Below are 23853 nucleotides of genomic sequence, written 5' to 3'. Positions count from 1 at the left end.
AAAATTTATTGAGGAGGGTGATTAGTTTGATTTTATTTTTATTTATTTCCAACAAAAAGGCATTTGGAAACATGTCCCCCAGTTTTAGGCACTTCTTGCCCAAACTTCTGAAAGTTCATTATTGAATTTTAAAGTGGGTACATGCATGTTAAACATGTTTAGTAAATATGCCTTTTATAAGTATTTAATATGATATGATTATGTTAAATCTCAGGATAAACAAAGTTCAGAAGTCACCATTCAAAGAAGTGAGAGTTTTGAGCGTCTGGTTGAGCCAGCAGAGACCACAAAGACACCTGAAGAAACCAAAAGCACTAGGAGGGAGGAGAAGGAAGAGTGGGCGTTCAAGGTGGACGTAGATGCTCCTGTTGATGATTTCTACAAGAGGGTGCCTGACATGGCATATAACAAGGTGGGCTATGTTTCTGGTGCATAGTAAATACAACAGTTTGTTTGTTTACAATATGTTTGTGATCCTGTGAATTTGATTGATTTCAAGGGGGGCTTTTTTCAACATTGTATGTCAGTTAACACAGAGTGAAGTTATTGTCCTCTAGGATGTCCTCTGTCTATTTGGGGATGTGTGAATGACAAACAAGGTTTGTGTATTGCAATTTGTATCTAGAGCTCTACATGTTTTACTGACTTAGCCGTTTTGAACCAAAATTTAACAAAAAGATGAATAAAAATTGGACCGAAATTTTAGCCATTTGCTGTTACTGAAATTCGTCCTTCATGGTCAAAACTGGTCAAGACCTTCAAATTGTCAGTTGTTAGAAGCCCTGTTCTTGAGGGTGAATGTGGTTTTGTAGTTTTGCAGTACTTGTATGTGGAATCTAGCTCCAACGGGGACACATTCTCTTGGCCTCTTATATTTGACAGTGACACCCATATTGAATTCTATGAAGGAATCAGGCTCAAGAGTGATTCATATTAGCTTGCAGCTGTCTTCATGAGCCAAAATTAAATAGTTTAGACTTTAAACATTGTATACCTTCATCAATGACAATGACCCAAGTACTTAGCAAATCAGGCTCTGGATCAACGGGTTTCAGGATGCTCCGATTGTATTAACCAGAAATCATAAACGATTCTTAATCACATGTTAATTTATGAGGTAACAGATTTTAAAACTGCATTGCTATTAAAGCTCTTAAGAATTTCATCTTTTCAATGTAAGATAATTGTAACCTTCAATTTTTTTTCTCACAGTGGCCGTTTGAACCGGACGTGTTCCAGAAGCAGGCAATTCTTCATCTAGAGGCCCATGAGAGCGTGTTTGTAGCAGCTCACACATCCGCCGGGAAAACTGTGGTAGCTGAATATGCCATAGCTCTCTCATTGAAACATATGACAAGGTCTGCGATTTTTGTTCGCTCTTCTGTGTTTCAAAGATAACATTTGATAACCTTGGTTTGGTGGCAAATGTCGGCATCCTTATCTTTTGGGGGTGCCGTGCAAAACCTTGAACATATACAAAACAGCTTTAAATGTTCACATGAAAATTAGTACAGATGTCCCCAGCAAATATACTCACATGTTTAGCAAGTCCAATAAGGCGATTATAAATTAATTGCTAGATTTTCATCCCCGCCCATCCCCATTTTTCTGCAACCCATTACATTTTATTGACTTAAAAAACAAATTATGTTGAACTAAGGTCTTATTTGTGTATCATTTCATTACCGTTTGGGAATGGCGTTTATTTATAACTGCTGTGTAAATGTATAACATTCACATATAAAAAAGGAGAATTTTTAGGATCATGTTCATGGTTTGTCTAGGAACGCATGTATAAGATCCCTTATGCAAAAATATATTCAACGGTGAACAGTTATCTTAGAAAAATAAAAATAGAAAATAAAATGTCAACCCCACCCAAATTTAAAAAATAAATGTATGAAAATATCAATTAATTTATACTGGCCTAACTCTGACTTTGATAATTTGATTATGATATTATTCAATTTGAATTTGAATAGTTTTGCCTCATTTTGACTGAAAAAGATGCTTTCTTTCACCAGGACTGTATATACATCACCTATAAAGGCCTTGTCCAATCAGAAGTACCGAGACTTCAAGCACACATTCAGTGATGTAGGTCTTATTACCGGGGATGTGCAAATAAACCAGACCGCGTCCTGCCTTATTATGACCACAGAAATTTTGAGGTAACTATCAGTTGAATCAGGGAATATTTATGATTTTAATTAGGAGATAGTTAGTATAATGTTTTGTTCTTGTTAGAAATCTGAATATAAATCTGATGTATCTGAAACTCATGGAAATTGGGTTGCAGACTTTCAAAATTTGTACTGAACATTTTTAGCTTGTTTGTTTTTTAAAGGAAAATGGTGTCATGTAGGCTATCACTTAAAAAAACATTTCAAGATATTGAAATGGAATTTTGTTCACATGTTGCCAGAAACGTTTCGCACAAGATGGCAAGGCCCACAACTCTTTTTTTAATAATTGTCAAGTTATGTCGCTTGTTTGACTGTAAATATTTGGAAGAGCAAATCTTTTTCTCAATTGGCTCTAGTTAATGCTTCATTTGGCTTATGATCATACCATGGGCAAACATTGAATAAGTATCAATGGTTGGTTAAATTGTTTGCAGGTCAATGTTGTACAATGGATCTGACGTGATTCGAGATCTAGAGTGGGTCATTTTTGATGAGGTCCACTATATCAATGATGCAGAGGTCAGTTCAATCATGTGTTGTGTGCTTTAGAAAAAGAAAAAAAATCTGTTGTAGTTCAGTTTTTTAATTTTTGAGATTATCAAAATCTGACCAAATTAAGTGTAAAGTTATACTCTTCAATTTCAGAGCAAGATACCCAATATTTTGTGCCTATAAATGCCCTTACAAAGTAAAAAGACACCAATTATAGAATATATTGAACTTGGGGTTTAGAGGTGTTGTTTTAGGTACATGTTGAAATATCAGAAGTTGTACCTTTCAGCGAGGTGTAGTCTGGGAAGAGGTCCTTATCATGTTACCGCAACATGTGAACATTATACTCTTGAGTGCCACCGTACCTAACACACTGGAGTTTGCAGCGTGGATAGGGTAAGTTGGGGACATTGTACTGTTGAGTGCCAACATGGGGGACACTATACTGTGCCAACATGGGGGACACTATACTGTTGAGTGCCAACATGGGGGACACTATACTGTGCCAACATGGGGGACACTATACTGTTGAGTGCCAACATGGGGGACACTATACTGTTGAGTGCCAACATGGGGGACACTTTACTGTTGAGTGCCAACATGGGGGACACTATACTGTTGAGTGCCATCGTGGGGGACACTATACTGTTGAGTGCCACGGTGCCTAAACATCTGGGGTTTAGTTTATTTTAAATGGATATCTTTACGAGCACCAGAGAAAAAACGGCTTCTTGTAACTTTAGAAACATTTATTTAGATATGTACAGTATTTCCATCACGATATAGCCAGGTATAAAGGTTCATGAGTGATTATGTTATGTGTAAATGTCATGCCGACCTATACATAATCTTATCTCAAGATACATCTTATCTTATCATTTCCTATAACATATTTTTTTTGCAGTCGAACAAAGAAGAAGAAGATTTATGTGATCAGCACAACAAAGCGGCCTGTGCCTCTTGAACACTATCTGTACACAGGCAACAGTAACAAGACCAGTAATGAGCAGTTCAAGGTCGTAGATGCAAAGGGAAGCTTCAGCACTGTGGGGTAACATATTTCATCTTATCTTTTCAGACCTTTCTGAGTTTTTAAAGAGGAATGGTGAAATAATTTATTTTGGTCAGTGTCATCAGCATGCAAATACTTGAGGTTAGTGCCTTTACAAAAAAAACAATGGAGGTATTAGCAGGAAACATGATGCACTTGGTATGCATTTTTACATTGGCAATATGCACATATGTGGCAATGCTTATTTATTTGGCTTTTATAATAGATAATCTATGCTCATTAAGTGATTAATATAAGAATGATCATTAAGCGATTAATAATGGATAACCCATTAATCGACAAACAAAAGATTTTCATCCACTGTGTTTCGCATTTTGTTCTCCTAAGCCAGCATTGTTGTGTTTTATATATAACTTAAGGGGAAATATGGCAAAAAATACAACCATGAAATTTGTTACTTTATAGTACTTAATTTCAGTTTCTAAAACTATTTTAAAAATTGCAATGTGTATTATGTGTTTCTTTTATTTTTATTTTATAGCTACATATAACAATTATAATTAAATTGTTATAAACAATGTTTCATTGAAAAAGGCCAGATATTGTGATAGATTTGGTGGCGTTGCTGACTCGGTTAAAAAACTGTAACCTTGGCGATAATTAAAAGAAGCTTACATATTTGCTACTCATTATTTGTATGCATAGCAAGGCCCATAACTATAATAGCAATAATTGTTGAGTTATACCCCTTGTGGAAAGAAATATCCAAACCAGACAGGCTTTGGTGTTCTCTTTGCAGATCTCTTGTATACATTTGTATTAAGTTTAGTGTTGTTCTGTTTTATTTTTAGATACAACAAAGCTGTTGAAGCTAAAAAAGAGAGGGCAACAAAAAGTTCGCAGAATTTTGGGGCCAAAGGTCAAAGGGGCGGTCATCCAAGCCAGGTCTGTATTTGAATAGATTTTAGGTTGTTTGGAATTCAAAGAAAAAGGTCAGGGTACAAGGTATTGTGATTGCAGCGGCATGCAAAACCTTAACCTTAGTTAGAATTCAAAAAACATTTGAGATGCTCAAATGAAAAAAAGTTCACATGTAACCAGAAAAAATATGCACATGTATAGAAAGGCTCAAAACTGGTTAGTTTATTTGTAGGGTTTTTTCAAGAATGAATCTCTGCATTTCATAGCCTTGATGTCATTATGTTTTCCCAAATCTTATATGTTGGCTTCACCTCAGGGACTGTTACAGATTCGTAAGGCTTACGATCAACTTTCAAGGCTTAACTCCTTTTTGGTGTAAGCTGCGTTTCAATAAAAATACCGTAAGGATATTTATCGCATAAATTCTGCCCCTAACATTAAGGGTTTCCCCTAGCACTCTGAAGCAGCATAAGGTTTACAACTAAGATATCTTTTGTTCACAATATGCATAAAATGATGCAAATCTCATCATTCAGGTTATCACCAAGAAAATGCAAAGGGTTAATTACATGGATATATCTGAATTCAAAACTGTATATACTGGTATAGTCAGCAAAAAAGTTCCATTGTAAATAGCTCGTGATCACTTCAGTGTGATGTCAAATATATCTTTACAGGACAAGAATGTTTGGCTGTCTGTGATCGAGATGCTGAAGAAGAAAGACAAACTACCGGTAGTTGCCTTTACATTCTCTAAGAAGAAAATTGAAGAGAATTGTCAAAATCTCCGAAGTCTTGACCTAACCGTTGCCAAGGAGAAAAGCGAGATACACATCTTCTTTCACCAGTCCATAAAAAGGCTCAAGGGTTCAGATCAAACACTCCCACAGGTGAGATCTTTCAGGGGTTTTGGAGGGGCTGTTTTGAACTCATCTGTTTATCAAACTAAATGTTGAGGTATGGCCACATCCTTCGATAGTCAGCGTTGGCCTTGTTGGCTTGCAAAAACTTGACCATAACTCAATAATCACTGAGATTGAATAAAATATTTAAATGAAATAAATGGTACACTTGTTGCCAGAGACAATTAGCACATATATAGGGCCCGTAAATCTGTTTTTAACAATTATTGGACTATGCCCCTCTTTGATTGAAAATCTGCAGGTGAGTGTAGGCATTTGCCATCTTAGTGCTTTTGTTATAGTGTGAGATTCATGTTTTTGTCCTTCAGTCTATGAAACGTCTTGAAGGGTTCGGCCCAGACAATGCTCAAGATGTACTCTAATAGGGTTCTTCAGGGCTGCTTTATAGAGTGAAATATATTTATTTTTTCATTAGTCTATAAAAATGTTTAATGGTTCAGACCAGACCGTGCCTGAATCTACCATATGACACTGTACACTTTCAATGACATAAATTTATTGATAATTTTGTAGAAAAGAATTCATAAGCAGTGCAAATTTCATTACATTATTTTTATGGTTGATCACTTTCTTAAATTAGCATGTAAAAATTCCAGTCTGATCATAAACTTGTGCATTTACAAAAAAACAATGGTTTTATGTGTATAAATAGGGCCAGAGGAACCAGTAAAAATGTTATACACATTATTAGATAAAATATGTTTCACATCTGCACAAAGGTTGCAATGATGCTTTAGTGTTCAAAATTATGTTTTGATAGATACTGCGTTTCTCAAATTTCCAAATGCCTTCATATATTGTATCTACCACATTTGCAGGCATCTTTTCATTAAAAGGTGTTTATCATAATGACCAAATATTGGTTTTAAAATGCTTAGTTGTTCTCTTGTAATTGTAGGTTCTGCAGATGGAGGATACATTGAAGCGTGGTATCGGGATGCATCACAGTGGCATTCTGCCCATACTGAAGGAAGTGGTGGAGTTACTGTTTCAGAAAGGCCTGGTCAAGGTTAGTTATTCCTTACCATATTGGTTTTTGGACAGAAAATTATTTTTATACTGTCTAATGAAATTTATATTAAAAAATTCTCAAGTCTCAAAATGTTAACCCCATTTTAAAGCATTTTAATTATTTAAGCAGTATACTGGTTACATTTCAAAGGTGGGCAGTTGAATTTGAAATTTTCTTTACATACTTCTGAAAAATGGTCCCTGTCCTTCTATCTCATAAGGGTCATAGTGGGTCAGTAGTGGTATTGGTGTCTGCCTGCAACCTCTCGGGTGCAGGCAGACACCAATATCACTACTGAGTTTTACCTGGAGCTTTGTCCCATCGCTGCTTAAAATGGATACCAATACTGGGGGCCGTTTCATCAATCCATTTTGTACCATCGGAGATATTTCAACAGTGCAGACGCCATATTCATTAAACTTTTTATCTTTAGTCAATTTAGTCATATTGAAAGAAAAGTATAAGTGTTTTTAACATAAAAGTTTGTATATTCAATAAAATCAATGGAAATAGAGTATTTCAGATTTCTGTACTTTATATTACAATATGACCAGTGAGATGCTTAACTTAAGAAATTGACTTATGTTAAGAAGCGACTTAAGATCTTTAATGAATACCAACTCTGTACTACCCTCTTAAATTTAACCTGGGTAAGAAATTGCTCCTAGAATTCCAAAGTGATTTTATAAGTTACCCGTACATTGTATTGGCTTAGGTCACACTTTAATGTAAAGAAATAAGTATGCTATCCAACTGCTTTTGTTTCAGATATTATTTGCTACTGAGACGTTTGCAATGGGCGTGAACATGCCTGCCAGAACGGTGGTGTTTGACTCCACCAGAAAACATGATGGCACTCATTTCAGGTAGGTTGGCCATTGTTTGTGATTAATTCACTGGTAATAAAGGATATTTGTTGATTGAAATTAACTCTATTGAGTGATCAGGTCAGTGAAAGGTATATTTTAAAGCTGCACTCTCACAGATTAAACGTTTTAACAGCTTTTTAATTTATTATCTTGGAAAACAAACCAATTTTGGCGAAAATCCATGGAAACCAGTTATATAAGACTGCTGACAAAAAAATAGATCCCAGATTTTTATATTTAAGTTCAAAAATTGATGTTTTATGCATTTTTCTTGGTTTGCAGATATTTTTGCAAAAATTTGCTTTTTCCAAGACAAAAAAAATAAAAAGTTGTCAAAACTTTAAATCTGTGAGAGTGCAGCTTTAAAGAGTGCTTCATCATGAGTGAAAACATAACTTTATTTTGATAATGAATGAATGGGAACAATTGATAGTGTTATAAGTAGGATGCTTGTTGTCAGACATTTGTATTAAGTATTTAATTTCGCCTTTATATTATAATAGAGGATAATTGTTGTTTTTTTGCAATGGAAGATAACAATATAATTTCACGGTTTACCGATAGTGCACCAAAAGCTATTTTCATGAGCGGTATATCCTGTTGGTATTCATGAGGTAAAATATGCAATTTTACACTGAAACAAACAATTTTTATTTTATCAAATACCTAGAAAGGATATAAAATGAGAAAAAAACATATTTTTTTTGGAAAAGCATGCTAAATGGTATGTGAATATCACATGATTTTGGAAATGATATTGTTGATATTGTTTCCCTCCCCTCTGCCTGTTGACATTTTATTTGGATGCAAGAAAAGTCTAAAGTTTCAAGTTTTCATCTTCTCTATTTGAAACAGTAAAATATCAATTTACGGGTAGTTTTGTTAACTAGTGCATTACATTCCTCCAAAATAACAAACTTTTAACACTTCCACATGACTTGTGTATACACAGGGACCTGTTGCCAGGAGAGTACATTCAGATGGCGGGGCGGGCAGGTAGGCGGGGCCTGGACACAACTGGAACAGTGATTATACTATGTAAAGGGGACGTACCTGAACAAGCTGATCTCCACAAGATGATGCTGGTAAGTTGTGTTCATGTACTCATACTTTTAGGCAGCTGCTTCCATGTAATTTGCATCTTCTTTTAGAGATTCAGAGCAACAAAATCAGACAAGCGTCCCATACTTGTTAACAGTTCTCTTGCTGTTTTACTTCTGAAAAAGTTTTCTTATGTTTGTGACATGATGAGTGAGAAATTCAAGGATTAATTACAATTCAATTTATATTCAATACATTGTTTTTCTTATGATGAAATTTGATGGATATTAAATTAAAGAAAAAAATCATTTATCCATCATGCTTTCTACAAAGAATTCAACAATGATTGTAAATTACTAAGACTTTTTTGCCATATTTTGATCTTGGCCAATTTCATGAGGTATAAAGTTTGCGATGTCATAATTTAGTCATTTAAGCAATTCTGAATTGATTGAATCACTAGGTTTTAAACTTTAAACTTGTGAACAGCTGAATCCCAAATATTATGAAAATGAAACCCTACTATATTTGAAGAATGACAAAAATTTACCCACAATGCATTCAACCCCTCTGTCAGGGCAAACCAACAAAACTTGAGTCTTGTTTCCACTTGATGTAACATATTGGTGCAATTGCTTGCATTATTATTAGTGATTTGAAAAAGAAAAATCACATTGAGAAATATCCTGAAACTCATCCACTCTCCCATGGCAAACTGATGAAGCTGGGATCTCACTTCCACTTGATGTATCATTTTAGTGCAATTGTTTGAATTATTATCACTGAATTAAAATATAAAACTATATTGAGAAATGTTACAAAATATCCTGAAAATCCTCCACCCACCCAGGGCAAACCCACGAAGCTGGAGTCTCGTTTCCGACTGACATACTCCATGATCCTCAACCTCCTGCGTGTGGAACAGTTGCGAGTGGAAGACATGATGAAACGGAGCTTCTCCGAGTTCCATAGCCAGAAAGATGTGGCCAGGAGAAAAGAAGACTTGGACAAGGTAATGATTCAGTTACCAATATGTGACCATTACAATATTACCGGGTATGATGCAGTTTAGAAATATTAATATGTGAGGCCATATAATGAAGATGATTGTTTCCAACTGCTAAATTATGAATTTATTTCCTTATCATGCCATTCATAAAATGAAATATTTAATTACTCAATTCTCACAGCTCAGAGCTACATATAAACATTAGGTCACTGGCGGATATCGAGTGTTTCATGTGCTCTGTTGTCCTGGAGCCTCATACATGTTGTATCAAGTACTCTCTCTAAAAATTTATTTTACCAAATAAATTCATAAATAATAATATGTTTCATGCGCCTAATTGATCTGGATACTCTGAATTTAATGATAAACAAACATGTTTCAATTTCCCAACAGCTTCACACCCAAATCACGTCGCTTGCGGACATAGAGTGTTTCATGTGTTCTGTGGATCTTGAGACATACTGGGAGACCTGTAGAGACTTTCATGAGCTCAACAATCATCTCCAGGTAAAAAAATTTAGGCTCTAACCTAAATTACTGTATTGTTTTTATTAAAATGAAATATTACTCGCATACATGCACAAGCCAGACAGTTTACCAGCTCAGGCAAAGTTTCACCCAGCAATGTGCAGGCAATAATATTCAGTCATTTCCCAAAATTATTTATACACTCTTTATACTTCTAGCACTTTGAGGATATTACAAATGTTTGTTTATAATCATTCCTTTTCATTTAAGATTTCATTATGTGAATGACTGCAGAAGTATCATTTCTTAAACTTTATTTGATTTTTTTCCAGAGCATCATTTTATCCCATCCAGCAGCCATAAAAGCCCTATCACCCGGCAGAGTGGTTATTGTTAATACTCCAACATGTTCCCATGTTCTCGGTGTTGTTCTCAAAACTGGAACAACTGGTGCCAACAATGAGAGAACATTCACTGTGCTAGTTATCTGTGATAAAAATAGCAATGATGCAAGTGCTAAAAATAGCTTGAGTAATTTTGACTCTAAAAATAGAAATGGTGTAATCAGTGACCAATCGTTTAGCTCAGATTTAGTGACTCCTGTGCTAAAGAAGAGGCTTTTCCAGCCAGAGGGAGCGTGTTGGCATGAAATTGTGCAGTGTAGATGTGAAAATATTGTCACTGTTACAACAAAGACTATACGTTTGGACCCAGAAAAAATTATCAATGATGTAAAGAAAAGAGAAATACCTAGATTCAAGTATGAATTTTTATGCTTTAAAAGGTTTTATAGTATTGTTCATGTATTAAGCGCAGACATAAGTTTGTTTCATTTCATAATATTTGAACTTTGGAGGTTGTCAGTTAATCGTTGAAGCATTTTTTTCAAATGCATATACACAATGGGTGGATTATTCAGAACTTTGTTGAAAGTTAACAATGTTGTTAACGTCATTATCGCTGACTTTCAAATCCTTATTGCTTTGGAAGTTTCAAGGATACACTTATGCTCTGCAGTGTTCCAAACACAATTTTGGACAATGCTTTAGCTGTTCTTGTTTTATTGAAATATATGATCACATCGTAGAATATTTCCCCATTAAAAGTTAAGTTAACAATGATGTCGATTATCACATTGTAGACTTTAACAAAGCTCTGAACAATTGGCCCACTGTAGCTCATGCCTTATTCACGTTAAAAAATCTTTTTGGTCACAAGTGTCAATTAACAAAATTTATTTTATAGAAACTTTCTCGGTAAATCAACTCAATTAACTTTTTTTCATGTCTTACTCAAACTTTGTTAATGAAAGTAGATGTATATATTGATTTTACATTATATCAGAACCGATCCACCATCACAGTCAGTTACCATGGCATCACAGGAGCTACTACGTATCACTGAGGCCAACATGGACGGTCTGCCTGGCCTTCACCCCACCAGTGACCTTAAACTTCGAGACATTGACCTTGTGGAGAAATTCCGTGCCCTTGAACTGATGATGGGCAAATTTGAATCGTTCAATTGCGTGAATTGTCCCAGGTTTACTGAGCATGTAAGTACTGTCATAGGTTTTGTGGACAAAAGATATTAGAAGCACATGCTTTTAGCAAGTATCGAAAACAGATAGGGTGCTGGAGAAAATGGACAGGTTGCTTGGGAAAAAAAGGACACATTATATCAGTTTGTGAGGATCATCAATATATTGAATAAAGAAATGTTATGAATCAGGTTTATTTGATGTAATTAATATTTAGTCTCAACTGCCAAACAAGTTTGTATGTGATTTAATTATATTAGAAGTTTTAATCAAAAGAAGAGAAATATTTCATTGTCTTCAGCATTTAACATTATGAAGGCAGAAGGAGGCCCATGCTGCTCTCTATGAAGGCAGAAGGGTGCTTCCAAAAAACGGACAGGGTGCAACACCGTACCATAACTCATTTGCTAAAACCCTAAAACTGTTATGCCTGTTGTGATAATCATAATTCATATACTGATATGTAAATGATATTAAAAGATGTGTACATAAGATGAATGGTACCTTGCACAATTATTTTTTTAGCTCCTCTGTTTTTCATGGACATAAAAAGTCATTATCATAGCCTTGGTTTTGTGCAGCAGTGTCGGTATTGTCATGTGAAACTTGACTGAAGCAAAGCCAAATGACACTAAATGTAATGTTTGGAATTGGTTGAAGTTTATTATTATTATTATTGACTTACTCTTACAGTTCAACTCAATGAGTGGTAACATGAAGGTGAAAGAAGATTATCGGAGATTGCAGTATCTGTTGTCAGACGCAAGCCTCATGTTGTTGCCAGAGTATCAACAGAGAGTTGAGGTAACACTCAACAGCTTGTATTGGTAACACTCAATGGCTTGTATTGGTAACACTAAACAGCTTGTAGTGGTAACCACCGGCTTGGAGTGGTATCACTCAATGGCTTGTAGTGGTAACAATCAACAGCTTGCAGTGGTAACCACCGGCTTGGAGTAGTATCACTCAATGGCTTGTAGTGGTATCACTCAACAGCTTGTAATGGTAACAATCAACAGCTCAACAGTCATTGGCATATCCAATCATTTATTTTTTGTCCTTTAGTCATTAAATAAGAATAAATGTCAGAAATACTGTATGACTTTGCAATGTAATATGGTGGTCTTAGCTTAATGTCCTTATTAAACCCTGTGTTTACTGAAATCACATGCAACAGTGCTGTGCCCCTGTGCAAAGCCATATTTTCGAATATTGTGGAATAGAAAAATTATGACTATCAGAAAAAAAAATTGATCTACGTACCAACTCCCTCAATAATATCTTGTTTGAGGCACTGTTAACAAACTGTTTGGTGTAACTTCTAGGTTCTGAAGGCATTGAACTACATAGACCAGCATAACGCAGTACAACTTAAAGGACGGGTGGCGTGCGAGATCTCAACACACGAGCTGATGATAACGGAGCTAGTGTTTGAGAACGCCCTCACTGAGCTTCACCCCACAGAAATTGCCGCCCTACTGTCCTCGATGGTGTTTGAGCAGAAAAATTGCAGTGAACCAAAGCTTATATATACCTTGGAAAAGGTAAGTGGTTGTTAACTGGTACACTGCGTGTACAACAACTCCGTATATAACCAAATATTTACATTCATATTGCACTTATTCTATGAACTTATATCTTCATATTCTGATGAAAGCAATATCTTTAGAATATCTCTGATAGTACAAAACAACACTTATGATTGGTCATTCAACGTTTTATTTTGGCAAAATGTGTGAGACATTGATGAAAAATACATGTGATGTTGATGAAAAATATTAGTGATGAACCAAGTGTTTCATTTGCTCTGCCGCTACTCCAACAGCTTAATTTATACTACGTTCTATTGTCATGGAAGCATTATTTCACCATTGTAATTAGATTATCCTGTGCTGACCAAATGTTTTCATACACCAAAGAAACCAATACTAAAACATTCAATCCTTAAATAATTTTCAGTCCAACTGCTTTTCATCCTGAGTTTTATTAAATGATTTGTGAAACACAAGTTTTGGAATTATAATTAGGAACTATATTTTCTTATAATAAACTGGACTGGAATGTTATGTTTATTTTACTTGTTTCTGTTCCAAGGGGAAAGAAAACATCCTTGAGAAGGCCAACCAGATCAGCCGCATACAGCGACAGATGGGTATGCAGGTGGATTCTGAATACGCTGACACATTCAAGTTCGGGCTCATGGAAGCCGTGTTTGAATGGGCTCGGGGCTTGGTGAGTATTATGAATATATATTTGGGGAATATTATAACCAGATCCATACAGCCACTGACAGGCTTGCGGACTAACACATTTAAATTCGGCTCATCAAAGATGTTCTTGAATAGGCTCGTTGCATGTTGAATATTATGAATTCGAATTGGGGATTTTATAACCAGATTAGCTCCATTCAATGACAGATGTGCATGTAGGTGGAATTCTGAACACGTTCAAGTTTGTTCTCATGGAAGTTATGATTAAATGGTGGTATGATAGGTACCAAATGAGTCGAGTAGTGATTAATTTCATATATGCGGATCAGATCTATATAGTGACAGATGTAATTTCATATATGCGGATCAGATCTATACAGTGACAGATGTAATTTCATATATGCGGATCAGATCTATACAGTGACAGATGTAATTTCATATATGCGGATCAGATCTATACAGTGACAGATGGGAATGCCAACAACTTAATTTTCTTAACAAGGGGGAATGGAAAAGTATCATGTGACTGCAGTATCATATAATTTAATACACCGATACATTTAAATTCTGGCTAATGGGGTATGTTGTGATAGTGTGGGTGAGTTGAATAAGTACATGGGCAATGCACATCTTACATGTTATTTAATAAGCTCTAGAGAATTGTGTACAACATGATATTAAAACATGCAGATTGCATTAAGTTAGGCATTATTGAGTTAGAGTTGGCCAGGGTGGTAGTAGGTATCTTACAATTAAAGCTCATCAAGTCAGTGTATCATAATGTTCATATTTGACATGTGTAAGTCATAATTTTAATAAGAACAGCTAATGTAGAATCATATTCAGTGGCTTAATGGTAATCTCTAGTACATTTAAAATAATAACTTGCCGAGGGTGAAAAATCTTATAATTGTATTGTTTAAAAACAAATTTGCCTTTTTTTTTTACAGCCATTCTCAGACATTATTACTCTGACTGATGTTCAGGAAGGAATCATAGTGCGCTGTATCCAACGACTTCATGAGACATTACGTGACGTTAGAAATGCCGCCAGAATCATCGGAGATCCCGTTCTCTACCAGAAAATGGAAGAGGCGTCAACAATGATTAAACGAGACATAGTGTTTGCTGCTTCGCTGTATACGCAATGATTTGATGTGTTGAACAATTTGCTAGTGCCATGAACATTTTGGGTACATGAAAAGTACTCGTTATTTTGTCTGTTTTACGCAGAAAATACTTAAGGTATTGTTTTATAGGAGGGGTTGTCTTCGTCCACACTGGTAATATCTCCAGCTTTTGGCCATAATTCGAAATTGAACAATTCAAAATTGGTTCTCGAAATTCACATGAACCTTAATACATGTGCTTCCAAGAACAAGTTGTGCATTATGGAACTTAACTCTGGCCTAATTAATTGTTGGGTTAACTCCCTTGACCAGCTGTCAACAATTGTTGAGCGTTGACATGCTTGCTTGCAGTGCTTACTATTTTGACCAATTTTCCGATTTGACCAAACTTGTAAATAGTCAATTACTTATTGTCCAAATATTTATTTACATGATTGTGAATGTAAAATGTATATGCTTTAACTTTTAAGACAAAACATACTTTTTACTAGTATGGGGATAATAAAGTTATTTAGACTTGATCAGAAAATCAGCACCGACAGCTGTCCATTTAAGACTATTAAAACTGTTGTAATGGACTGTTGCCTCAAAAATAGTAAGAAATATCATGAAATGGATATAAATTGCCATAGAATTAATTTAAACCAGAGTCTAAGCGGCTTATCGCTCTTAGGCCCCAATCCCTCATTCAACACAGTTACTGAATGATCAGAATTGGTAATTTTTGTCTGTTATCTTTCCTGGTTGTATTTCTATTGGAGTGAGATATGTTATGGAAATGAACTTTGTGTGCTCTGTGTTTTATTTGTTAAATGACTGCTTTAAGCTGTATGCAATCTTTGATTGCTTTTGGAACATAAATACATGGTAAGGGGCTTTTTAGATGTTGTACCATAATGGGCTGATGGTAACTTTGGTTTAACCAGTATTTAATTAAGACAACCATACATAAATCAAGGACCTTTAGGTCTGTGAATAATTCAAGAGCATTGAAATGAAAAATAATGGGAAGAAATATAAAGTGAATGCAATTATGATAAAGAGCATGCAAACAATAACTTAAATTTTACAGAATAAAAAAATAACAAAAATTCTGAGAATCTCTTATGTAACATTGTTGTTAACTTTTGAGGGTTCAAAAGTCTCTCTATGCCACATTGTCTAAGTGAACAACACAATTAACGGCATCATTGTAACTTTTGAAGGTGCACAAGTATCTCATCTGCAACATTGTCTAAGTGAACAACACAATCAACGGCATCATTGTAACTTTTGAAGGTGCACAAGTATCTCATCTGCAACATTGTCTAAGTGAACAACACAATTAACGGCATCATTGTAACTTTTGAAGGTGCACAAGTATCTCATCTGCAACATTGTCTAAGTGAACAACACAATTAACGGCATCATTGTAACTTTTGAAGGTGCACAGGTATCTCATCTGCAACATTGTCTAAGTGAACAACACAATTAACGGCATCATTGTAACTTTTGAAGGTGCACAAGTATCTCATCTGCAACATTGTCTAAGTGAACAACACAATTAACGGCATCATTGTAACTTTTGAAGGTGCACAAGTATCTCATCTGCAACATTGTCTAAGTGAACAACACAATTAACTGCATCATTGTAACTTTTGAAGGTGCACAAGTATCTCATCTGCAACATTGTCTAAGTGAACAACACAATTAACGGCATCATTGTAACTTTTGAAGGTACATAAGTATCCAACATTGTCTAAGTGAACAACACAATTAACGGCATCATTGTAACTTTTGAAGGTGCATAAGTATCTCATCTGCAACATTGTCTAAGTGAACAACACAATTAACGGTATCATTGTAACTTTTGAAGGTGCACAGTTTTATGTTGTCACATGACGTTCCTTGCTTCAGGTGTATTACAAACATTACAGAGTTTCTTTTATTTCATAATTTTCGATGAAATATGGAGTTTTACCAGTGAAATAACAACAGTGAAAATATCAGTTTCTTGTATAACACAAGTGTAATATAGTTTGAAATGACATCATTTCAACCTATTCGTTTAAGTCAAAACTTTTTGCCGTAAAGGAATAACAACTCAATATTATGAAACCCAGTACGGAAATGTTATAAGCCTTGCTTAAGGCTTACTTTTTAACTTTAATCTTGTTTCATAAATGTTTATATAAAATGGGAACTGATAAAAGATCCACCATATAGGTATATACATGGCAAAGTGCTTTTCACAGCACGCACATATATATATGTCAAGTTGATTTTTTTATCCGGAATCTTTCCAGAAATATTGCAAATCACAAGGTGTCATTAAATTTCCAGAAAAATAACAATTAAGAAGTTAACAATTATGTCAAGAAAGTTCTATAAAACAATCAGCCCAATGTCTCAATAAAATAACTGGTTTTGTTTAAAACGTCTTTTGTCAGTTTTGACCTTGACTATTTATACATTTCATCAGTGCATGATCAATTATTGTCAGAGAACAAAGAATTAAATCAATGAATTGTCATTATGAATAATAACAACTATAACATGTGATCAAGTTTGTTTTGTTCTTAGCTATTAAAGATTCAAATGTACATGCACCCTCAAACCGGTTTCAGTATTTTAACGTCGTCTCATAACAAAGCCTTTAGAAACTGAACTGATATTTAGGAGCAAAAATAAATTGTACTGCCTCACAGATATCTGTTATGACTACTTGAATAGTGAGGGGAATACATGTGCAGAACTGCTTTAATGAACAAGTTACCTCCCTTACACTTCATAAAGGGGCAGACAGGTAAGATTTTTTTAGAATATTGATTTGTTTTTATTTAATATGTGTCGTTAGCTGCGCCTGTGTTTTCGGTCAGTGCAAAAACAGAACCTCGATGTCGCTGTCGTCGTCGTCCTTACTCAGAAGCCGTTCAAGATATTTAAATGCAACTTGAAAAAGTAGTAGCAGTATAAGTAGTAGTAGTATAAGTAGTAGCAGTAGCAACAGCAGCCGCAGCAGTAGGAGGAGCAGCAACAGCAGACGTATTTATATCATTGTTGCACAATGTTCAACACAATGAATAACGTTGGAGTTCGTTCTAATGTAAAGGTTACGCCCCTAAGATACGCCCCCCTCTAACATATCGAATACTGGATCCGCCTCTGATTACAGTCTTCCATCACTTGAGTTTTATTGTCTTCTTGTTTCATTAATTTCTATAAAAAGGTTTAACCATTAAGATGCATACTAAATTTCTTGACCAATCAGTTTCATGATAGTCTTTCAGAGAAATTGGCTTTTATTACACACAAAGCTGTATACATGTAATTCAATTAACTAAATTCTATCTTATAATCTATTATGTTTTAACCAGTGTTCTAAAGATATCAAACAGCCTCCAAGTTCCGACCAATCCTTTTGATTTTTAATGTGGTCTTGTTTAATTATTTCTATATTTATGTTTTAACCAATAAGTTAATCGTGTATTTCTCGAGCGTTTTTAAATATTCTGACAATTTTTCGCTTATCTTCTTTCTTCCAGATATTGACTTTTATTCGAGTTAACGTGTTAACCAAACTTATTTCTAAGTATATTCTAAGAGCTTTCTTAAAGGTATGTAAGTACATTCTTCATGAACTTGGCTTTAATTTAACTTGTAACGTATATTCATTCTCATTCATCGGTGGTTTGATCATGATCAATCTTATCTATGTTGTACGAATAGTCTCATCACTCCGGTGTACGAAAATGCTTAGACATATTTGTTTCGGAACAAAGTAAATTGAAAGACAATTCGGCCGATTGTTCAGAACTTTGTTAAAGTTAACGTTGTTAACGGCATCGTCGTTAACTTTTAAATCTGTGTTGCACTGGGAGTTTCATGGGTTCTCTTGTGATCTGCATTGTCCTTGACAAGATGTGGTTAATGTTTTAGCTTGTCTTGTTTTATTTGACTTGACTTTAATTGGAGTAGGAGCACTTAATAGAATAGTTCACATTTATAGTTAACAACGATGGCCTTTATCACGTTGTTATCGCTAACAAGATTGTGAACAATTGGCCCATTGTTTTATTGCTATTCACCTGTTGCTATCAGTGCTTGAATAAAGTTAGACCTAATTTGCGCTTGGCTTCTTGGCGGCAATTCTTTTAAGGTCAGTATCCTTTGAACTTGTTGAACTCAAAAAATAGTTCCCTTAGAAATAAAACGCAATTCTACGAACCGTATAGTTCGATCAACCAGTACTGAGATGAGTACTGAGATGTTTCAATGTTTCTTTAAAAACATTTTTTCTAAAGTTCAGAAATGAAATAAAGCAAAGCGTGTACAAATTTAAACATTTATTCCGCGGAATTCAGTAATCCAGAATACCAGGATTTTTTTCAATATTTTTACCAACAACATAAGGGCATGTATTGAAGTTTTAGCCTAAAGTCACAAAAAATAGTGACCCAAACTCCAACCATATAATAATACAAGTTCTTGACACGATCATGCATCAGATATGTATCCATTTCCGAGTTGTCGCCCCTTATTCATCTCTCGAGAAGGCACTTCCGGGTAAAGTTCGAAACAAAGGTGAACCCAAGTTAAAAAGAAGTAAAATCACTTTGCTTTACAACATTTCATTCTCATAATGCGACTTAAACATTATTTGAAAATAGGAAGTTAAGCAAAAGCCCCTAAACGTAAAATTAATCATAGTTCGAAAATTAGGGCAAATATGAAAAACAAAGCAAAGTGTTTCCTTCGTAATAAGTTATTGAAAAATAAATAATTTGACAAATATCAAATAATAATAAAACAAGAATGTAACGAATTCTTTGAAAGGTGTTTCGTTGTCAATATTAGTTTGCATAGAGTCACAAAGATCAAGAATGTGTGTAATTTGAATAAGCAGTCTATTTTTAGAGTCATCCAGCTTAGAAGCACTTCCTGTGGACGATGGATGGGCCGGACTCGTCGTACTCCTGCTTGGAGATCCACATCTGTTGGAAGGTGGACAGGGAAGCCAAGATGGAGCCACCGATCCAGACGGAGTATTTTCGCTCTGGGGGAGCAATAATCTTGATCTTCATGGTTGAAGGAGCAAGGGCAGTGATTTCCTTCTGCATTCTGTCGGCAATACCGGGGAACATGGTGGTGCCACCGGACAAGACGGTGTTGGCGTACAGATCCTTACGGATGTCGACGTCGCACTTCATGATGCTGTTGTATGTGGTCTCATGGATACCAGCAGATTCCATTCCCAGGAAGGAAGGCTGGAACAGAGACTCTGGGCAACGGAATCGCTCGTTACCAATGGTGATGACCTGACCGTCGGGAAGCTCGTAGCTCTTCTCGAGGGAAGCAGAGGAGGCGGCGGTGGCCATTTCCTGCTCGAAGTCAAGGGCAACGTAGCAGAGCTTCTCCTTGATGTCACGGACGATTTCACGCTCGGCGGTGGTGGTGAATGAGTAACCACGCTCGGTGAGGATCTTCATCAGGTAGTCAGTAAGATCTCTGCCGGCCAAATCCAGACGGAGGATGGCGTGGGGCAGAGCGTAACCTTCGTAGATGGGGACGGTGTGGGTGACACCATCGCCAGAGTCGAGTACGATACCGGTGGTACGGCCGGAAGCGTACAGGGAGAGCACGGCCTGGATGGCGACGTACATGGCGGGGGTGTTGAAGGTCTCAAACATGATCTGGGTCATCTTTTCCCTGTTGGCCTTGGGGTTGAGGGGAGCCTCAGTGAGCAGGACGGGGTGCTCCTCAGGGGCCACACGGAGCTCATTGTAGAAGGTGTGATGCCAGATCTTCTCCATATCGTCCCAGTTGGTGACGATACCGTGCTCAATGGGGTACTTGAGGGTGAGGATACCTCTCTTGCTCTGGGCCTCGTCTCCTACATAGCTGTCCTTCTGTCCCATACCAACCATCACACCCTGGAAAAAAGGAAAAGTAAATCAACATTAGCACGGTGTTAATACAATGCGTGGCAAAAGTAGCAAATAACATGTGTGATTTCGCTCATTAAATGCCAAAAGCATTCTAATTTCATCAGAGGTTGGAAAATGATAAATATAACAAAAGAACGCAAAACATCATCACTTATGGTGCACGAGATTGGCCAAAATGAACTTTTTACGCAATTATTATAAAACGGCGGGTACGCCATTTTGGCAATTTTTGGCCGAAACAGATATGTAACGAAATGTATAGTTATACTTAATCGTTGGAATAAACGCATAACAGACATTTCACTGCACAATTTATATATTATACGAATCAATAAAAATGCAGGGAATGATATGCACGGTAACAGACGCATTTATGCTGCTTTTCACGCAGACACGAACATTTATCAATGACAATTTCTGCATGAATGATAGCAAACAAATTAATATATACATGATCATAATTACACATACACATGTATACTCTTTTGCAAAAGATGGGGTGAACATGTCATTATTTTTGCTATTTTGATGGCGTTTTCGTTCGGTCAAATTTACAGTCGAAATCTGCTCTAGGTTTGATACTGAACATCATATTTAGATCAAGCATTTATATTAACGTGTTTCGCTTACGAAACACACGCTACATTGGAAGAAAGTTGAATGTGCACGCTTTCTTTTAGCAACAGTGTATATGTTTATCAATATCAAAAAAACATCTTTACCTGTCCTCAGCATAGGGAATAATACAATTGTTTATTTGTGGAAATAATGTAGGGTCACACTTGACTTTTTGTTATTTGCAAGTGCCTACATGAGTTTTTAAAGCTGCAATCTCACAGATAGACCGTTTTGATAGAAAAATAATATTTTTTGTTTTGAAATGAGCCATTTTTGGCGTAAATTTCTCTAAACCAGTGATACATGACAACTGCTGACAAAAAATCTGATCGCAGTTTTTCATCTTTTCATTCGAAAATTAATATTTTATGGATAAAAGCGTTATTTACGCTAAAAGAAAAATGAAATGTTCGGCAGTTTGCCTAACAATTGAGTTATGTTCTGTTGTGAGTTTTGTGACTAAATTGAAAGCATATTAAATTCAGTTAGATTCTGAGGCCTAAAAAAATAGAAAAAAATGTAAAAACGGTCAATCTGTGAGAGTGCAGCTTTAAAATGCACATTGAAAGTCAAGGTTTCGGTTTTTTAAATGTCATACAAGAGATTTATGTAATTTATATTGCATTTACAGTTTTTGTTTATGTTTTGCCAAAAATACTGTAACAATAAAACAACTAGGTCTTTAATAGTAGTTATGGTTTTAATTTAAAATGTAACATTTTGTTTAAGTTAATTAAATAATATTAATAATTTTAGTTGTTAAATAATTTTAGTTGTTAGAAATGTATATAGTATCAATCGTTTAAAAAAAAACACACACACAAATGTCATAAGTGTTGAGTAGATTAAATTGTAATTAAAGACATCAGCCATTCATTCATTTAATTCATATCGCATTATCATTCATCGATATCAAATCAATACTATCAATTGTGCATATGCTTTTCATAATTATGGCTTATCAGCAGATCAGTTTTCCCCAAGGTAATTCTCGTGATCAAGTGCATCTTGCCCGCTCTATTTTTATCTCAACTTCATCTCAGACCGAGTGTATGCAGTAGATTAACGTTGCCAAGCTTTCAGTTCATTCATTTACTACACACATGTTATCTAAATCATCATGTTTCCCCATAAATTGCCCCCGCTGATAAGCCGCGCCTACTCGCCTGTACGCGTTGCTTGAGTCATACCACTCGGAGCGCGTACCATTACCATTTATGGTAAAACCAATATGGCGGATATCACGTGATACGTTATTCAAAATGGCGGCCAATAGTAACCGGCATTTTGACCTAATTCTTTGAAAGATGAATGCAACAATGAAAATTTCCACACAAAAGAACGGTATTACTGGAAACCAATCAAACTTGAGCAATTGTAAAGAAACTGTTTGTTCCAATGTCCTAGCTTTATGTTAAATGTATCTGATTCACCGAAATATATGAAAAACAATGGTTTAGCTCACGAACAACACGTGGTTCTCTTATCACGTGCTGTGTCAGCATAATTTTATTGCTTTGATAGTTATATAGAAATTATCAGTATTCTGTATAGATTCATCTTCTAAACGAAATTTCATTAATTGAACTACTCTTTGCATTCTGATTTTTTGTTAAAGTGAATAAGTCTAAATTAGTATACTCAAAATAGATCTGGATATGCCAAAACAAAATTAAAAAAAACATTTGGTACGGTTACAAATCCAAGTTATTTCTATATCACTAACATAATTAAACACATATTACACGAACACAAAATTATTCTAAGCATGAGCATATTGTTTTAACCCTTTGTTCTCTATGCCGACGACAGTAAACTAAGTACTTTGACAGCATAAATAGCAAGACAAAGAACATTCACAACACAATGGTATTAATTATAATACAACTACAGTTCTAATTAGAAGTTTCCTTATTTTCAAACAATAAGTACAGTTATAAAGTGTTTAAAATCTTAACATACCTGATGTCTGGGTCGGCCGACGATGGAGGGGAAGACGGCGCGGGGTGCATCGTCACCGGCGAAACCGGCCTTGCACATACCGGAGCCATTGTCCACGACCAGAGCGGCAACTTCGTCGTCACACATTTTTATTTGTTAGTGTTGTTTATTCCGACGGAATACAAAGTATAAATTGGTACGGGTTCCTCTGAATTTGCAGAAGCTACTGAGTAACGAGTGCTGTGGCAGGCCGCTTATAACTGGCCGTTCACTCAGTTCCTAGAAATTTCCCCAGCTTCCCAGAGCGCTCTCCTTATTTGGGAGAGCCGTACTACCTGCATTAGGCAGAGAAGCCGAATGTAGGCCACCCGCCTCGTTTTCGCCACTGGTTGCCTCGTTATCGATAAACTGTTCACACGCCAGACGGGATTTCCCCGTCGCGTGGATCTAATCTTAGAATCAGAACCTCCTGGACTGATTTTGGATGGCAAACATGTATTCTTGTATATTGTATGATTAACTGTTTTAATCTAAATGTTGCTATGGAAATAGTT

At 35.6% G+C, this 23853-nt stretch overlaps 2 protein-coding genes across 4 annotated transcripts in view; one reads left to right on the top strand and one right to left on the bottom strand.

The window, feature by feature from the left end:
• Window positions 1-17354, top strand: part of LOC128223657 (SKI2 subunit of superkiller complex protein-like) — a 28103-nt gene extending 10749 nt beyond the window's left edge. For 2 of the 3 annotated variants that reach the window (XM_052932930.1, XM_052932929.1), the window contains exons 8-26: window positions 215-412; window positions 1213-1358; window positions 2025-2171; window positions 2621-2705; window positions 2968-3074; window positions 3583-3729; window positions 4542-4635; window positions 5289-5501; window positions 6433-6543; window positions 7315-7412; window positions 8368-8500; window positions 9307-9468; window positions 9859-9972; window positions 10266-10693; window positions 11278-11488; window positions 12167-12277; window positions 12799-13017; window positions 13568-13705; window positions 14634-17354. In XM_052932930.1, coding sequence (XP_052788890.1) covers window positions 215-412; window positions 1213-1358; window positions 2025-2171; window positions 2621-2705; window positions 2968-3074; window positions 3583-3729; window positions 4542-4635; window positions 5289-5501; window positions 6433-6543; window positions 7315-7412; window positions 8368-8500; window positions 9307-9468; window positions 9859-9972; window positions 10266-10693; window positions 11278-11488; window positions 12167-12277; window positions 12799-13017; window positions 13568-13705; window positions 14634-14834 — 3063 coding nt within the window. In that variant the 3' untranslated portion in view covers window positions 14835-17354. The remainder of the gene's footprint in view (window positions 1-214; window positions 413-1212; window positions 1359-2024; window positions 2172-2620; window positions 2706-2967; window positions 3075-3582; window positions 3730-4541; window positions 4636-5288; window positions 5502-6432; window positions 6544-7314; window positions 7413-8367; window positions 8501-9306; window positions 9469-9858; window positions 9973-10265; window positions 10694-11277; window positions 11489-12166; window positions 12278-12798; window positions 13018-13567; window positions 13706-14633) is intronic. The other variant, XR_008259318.1, reaches the window with a different exon arrangement.
• Window positions 17355-19125: 1771 nt separating this feature from the next.
• On the bottom strand, window positions 19126-23538 carry LOC128223661 (actin, adductor muscle). The gene is made up of 2 exons (XM_052932938.1): window positions 23321-23538; window positions 19126-20725 (listed from the first exon to the last, which is right to left on the bottom strand). Exons 1-2 carry the CDS (start codon window positions 23444-23446, stop codon window positions 19721-19723), a joined length of 1131 nt encoding a protein of 376 aa, XP_052788898.1. The 5' UTR covers window positions 23447-23538; the 3' UTR covers window positions 19126-19720.
• Between the last annotated feature and the right edge of the window lie 315 nt (window positions 23539-23853).

This window comes from Mya arenaria, chromosome 17 (genome assembly GCF_026914265.1).
Source record: "Mya arenaria isolate MELC-2E11 chromosome 17, ASM2691426v1".
Lineage (NCBI taxonomy): Eukaryota > Metazoa > Mollusca > Bivalvia > Myida > Myidae > Mya > Mya arenaria.
Note: the sequence above shows the minus strand (reverse complement) of the source record. Positions and strands in the feature narration are given on the sequence as shown.

Excerpts from the sequence above, each read along its gene's own strand:
- LOC128223661 (XM_052932938.1), bottom strand. The coding sequence starts at position 23,446 with ATGTGTGACGACGAAGTTGCCGCTCTGGTCGTGGACAATGGCTCCGGT. Across the intron at positions 20,726-23,320 it reads TCGGCCGACCCAGACATCAG|GGTGTGATGGTTGGTATGGG; the intron begins GTATGTTAAGAT and ends CCTTTTTTCCAG.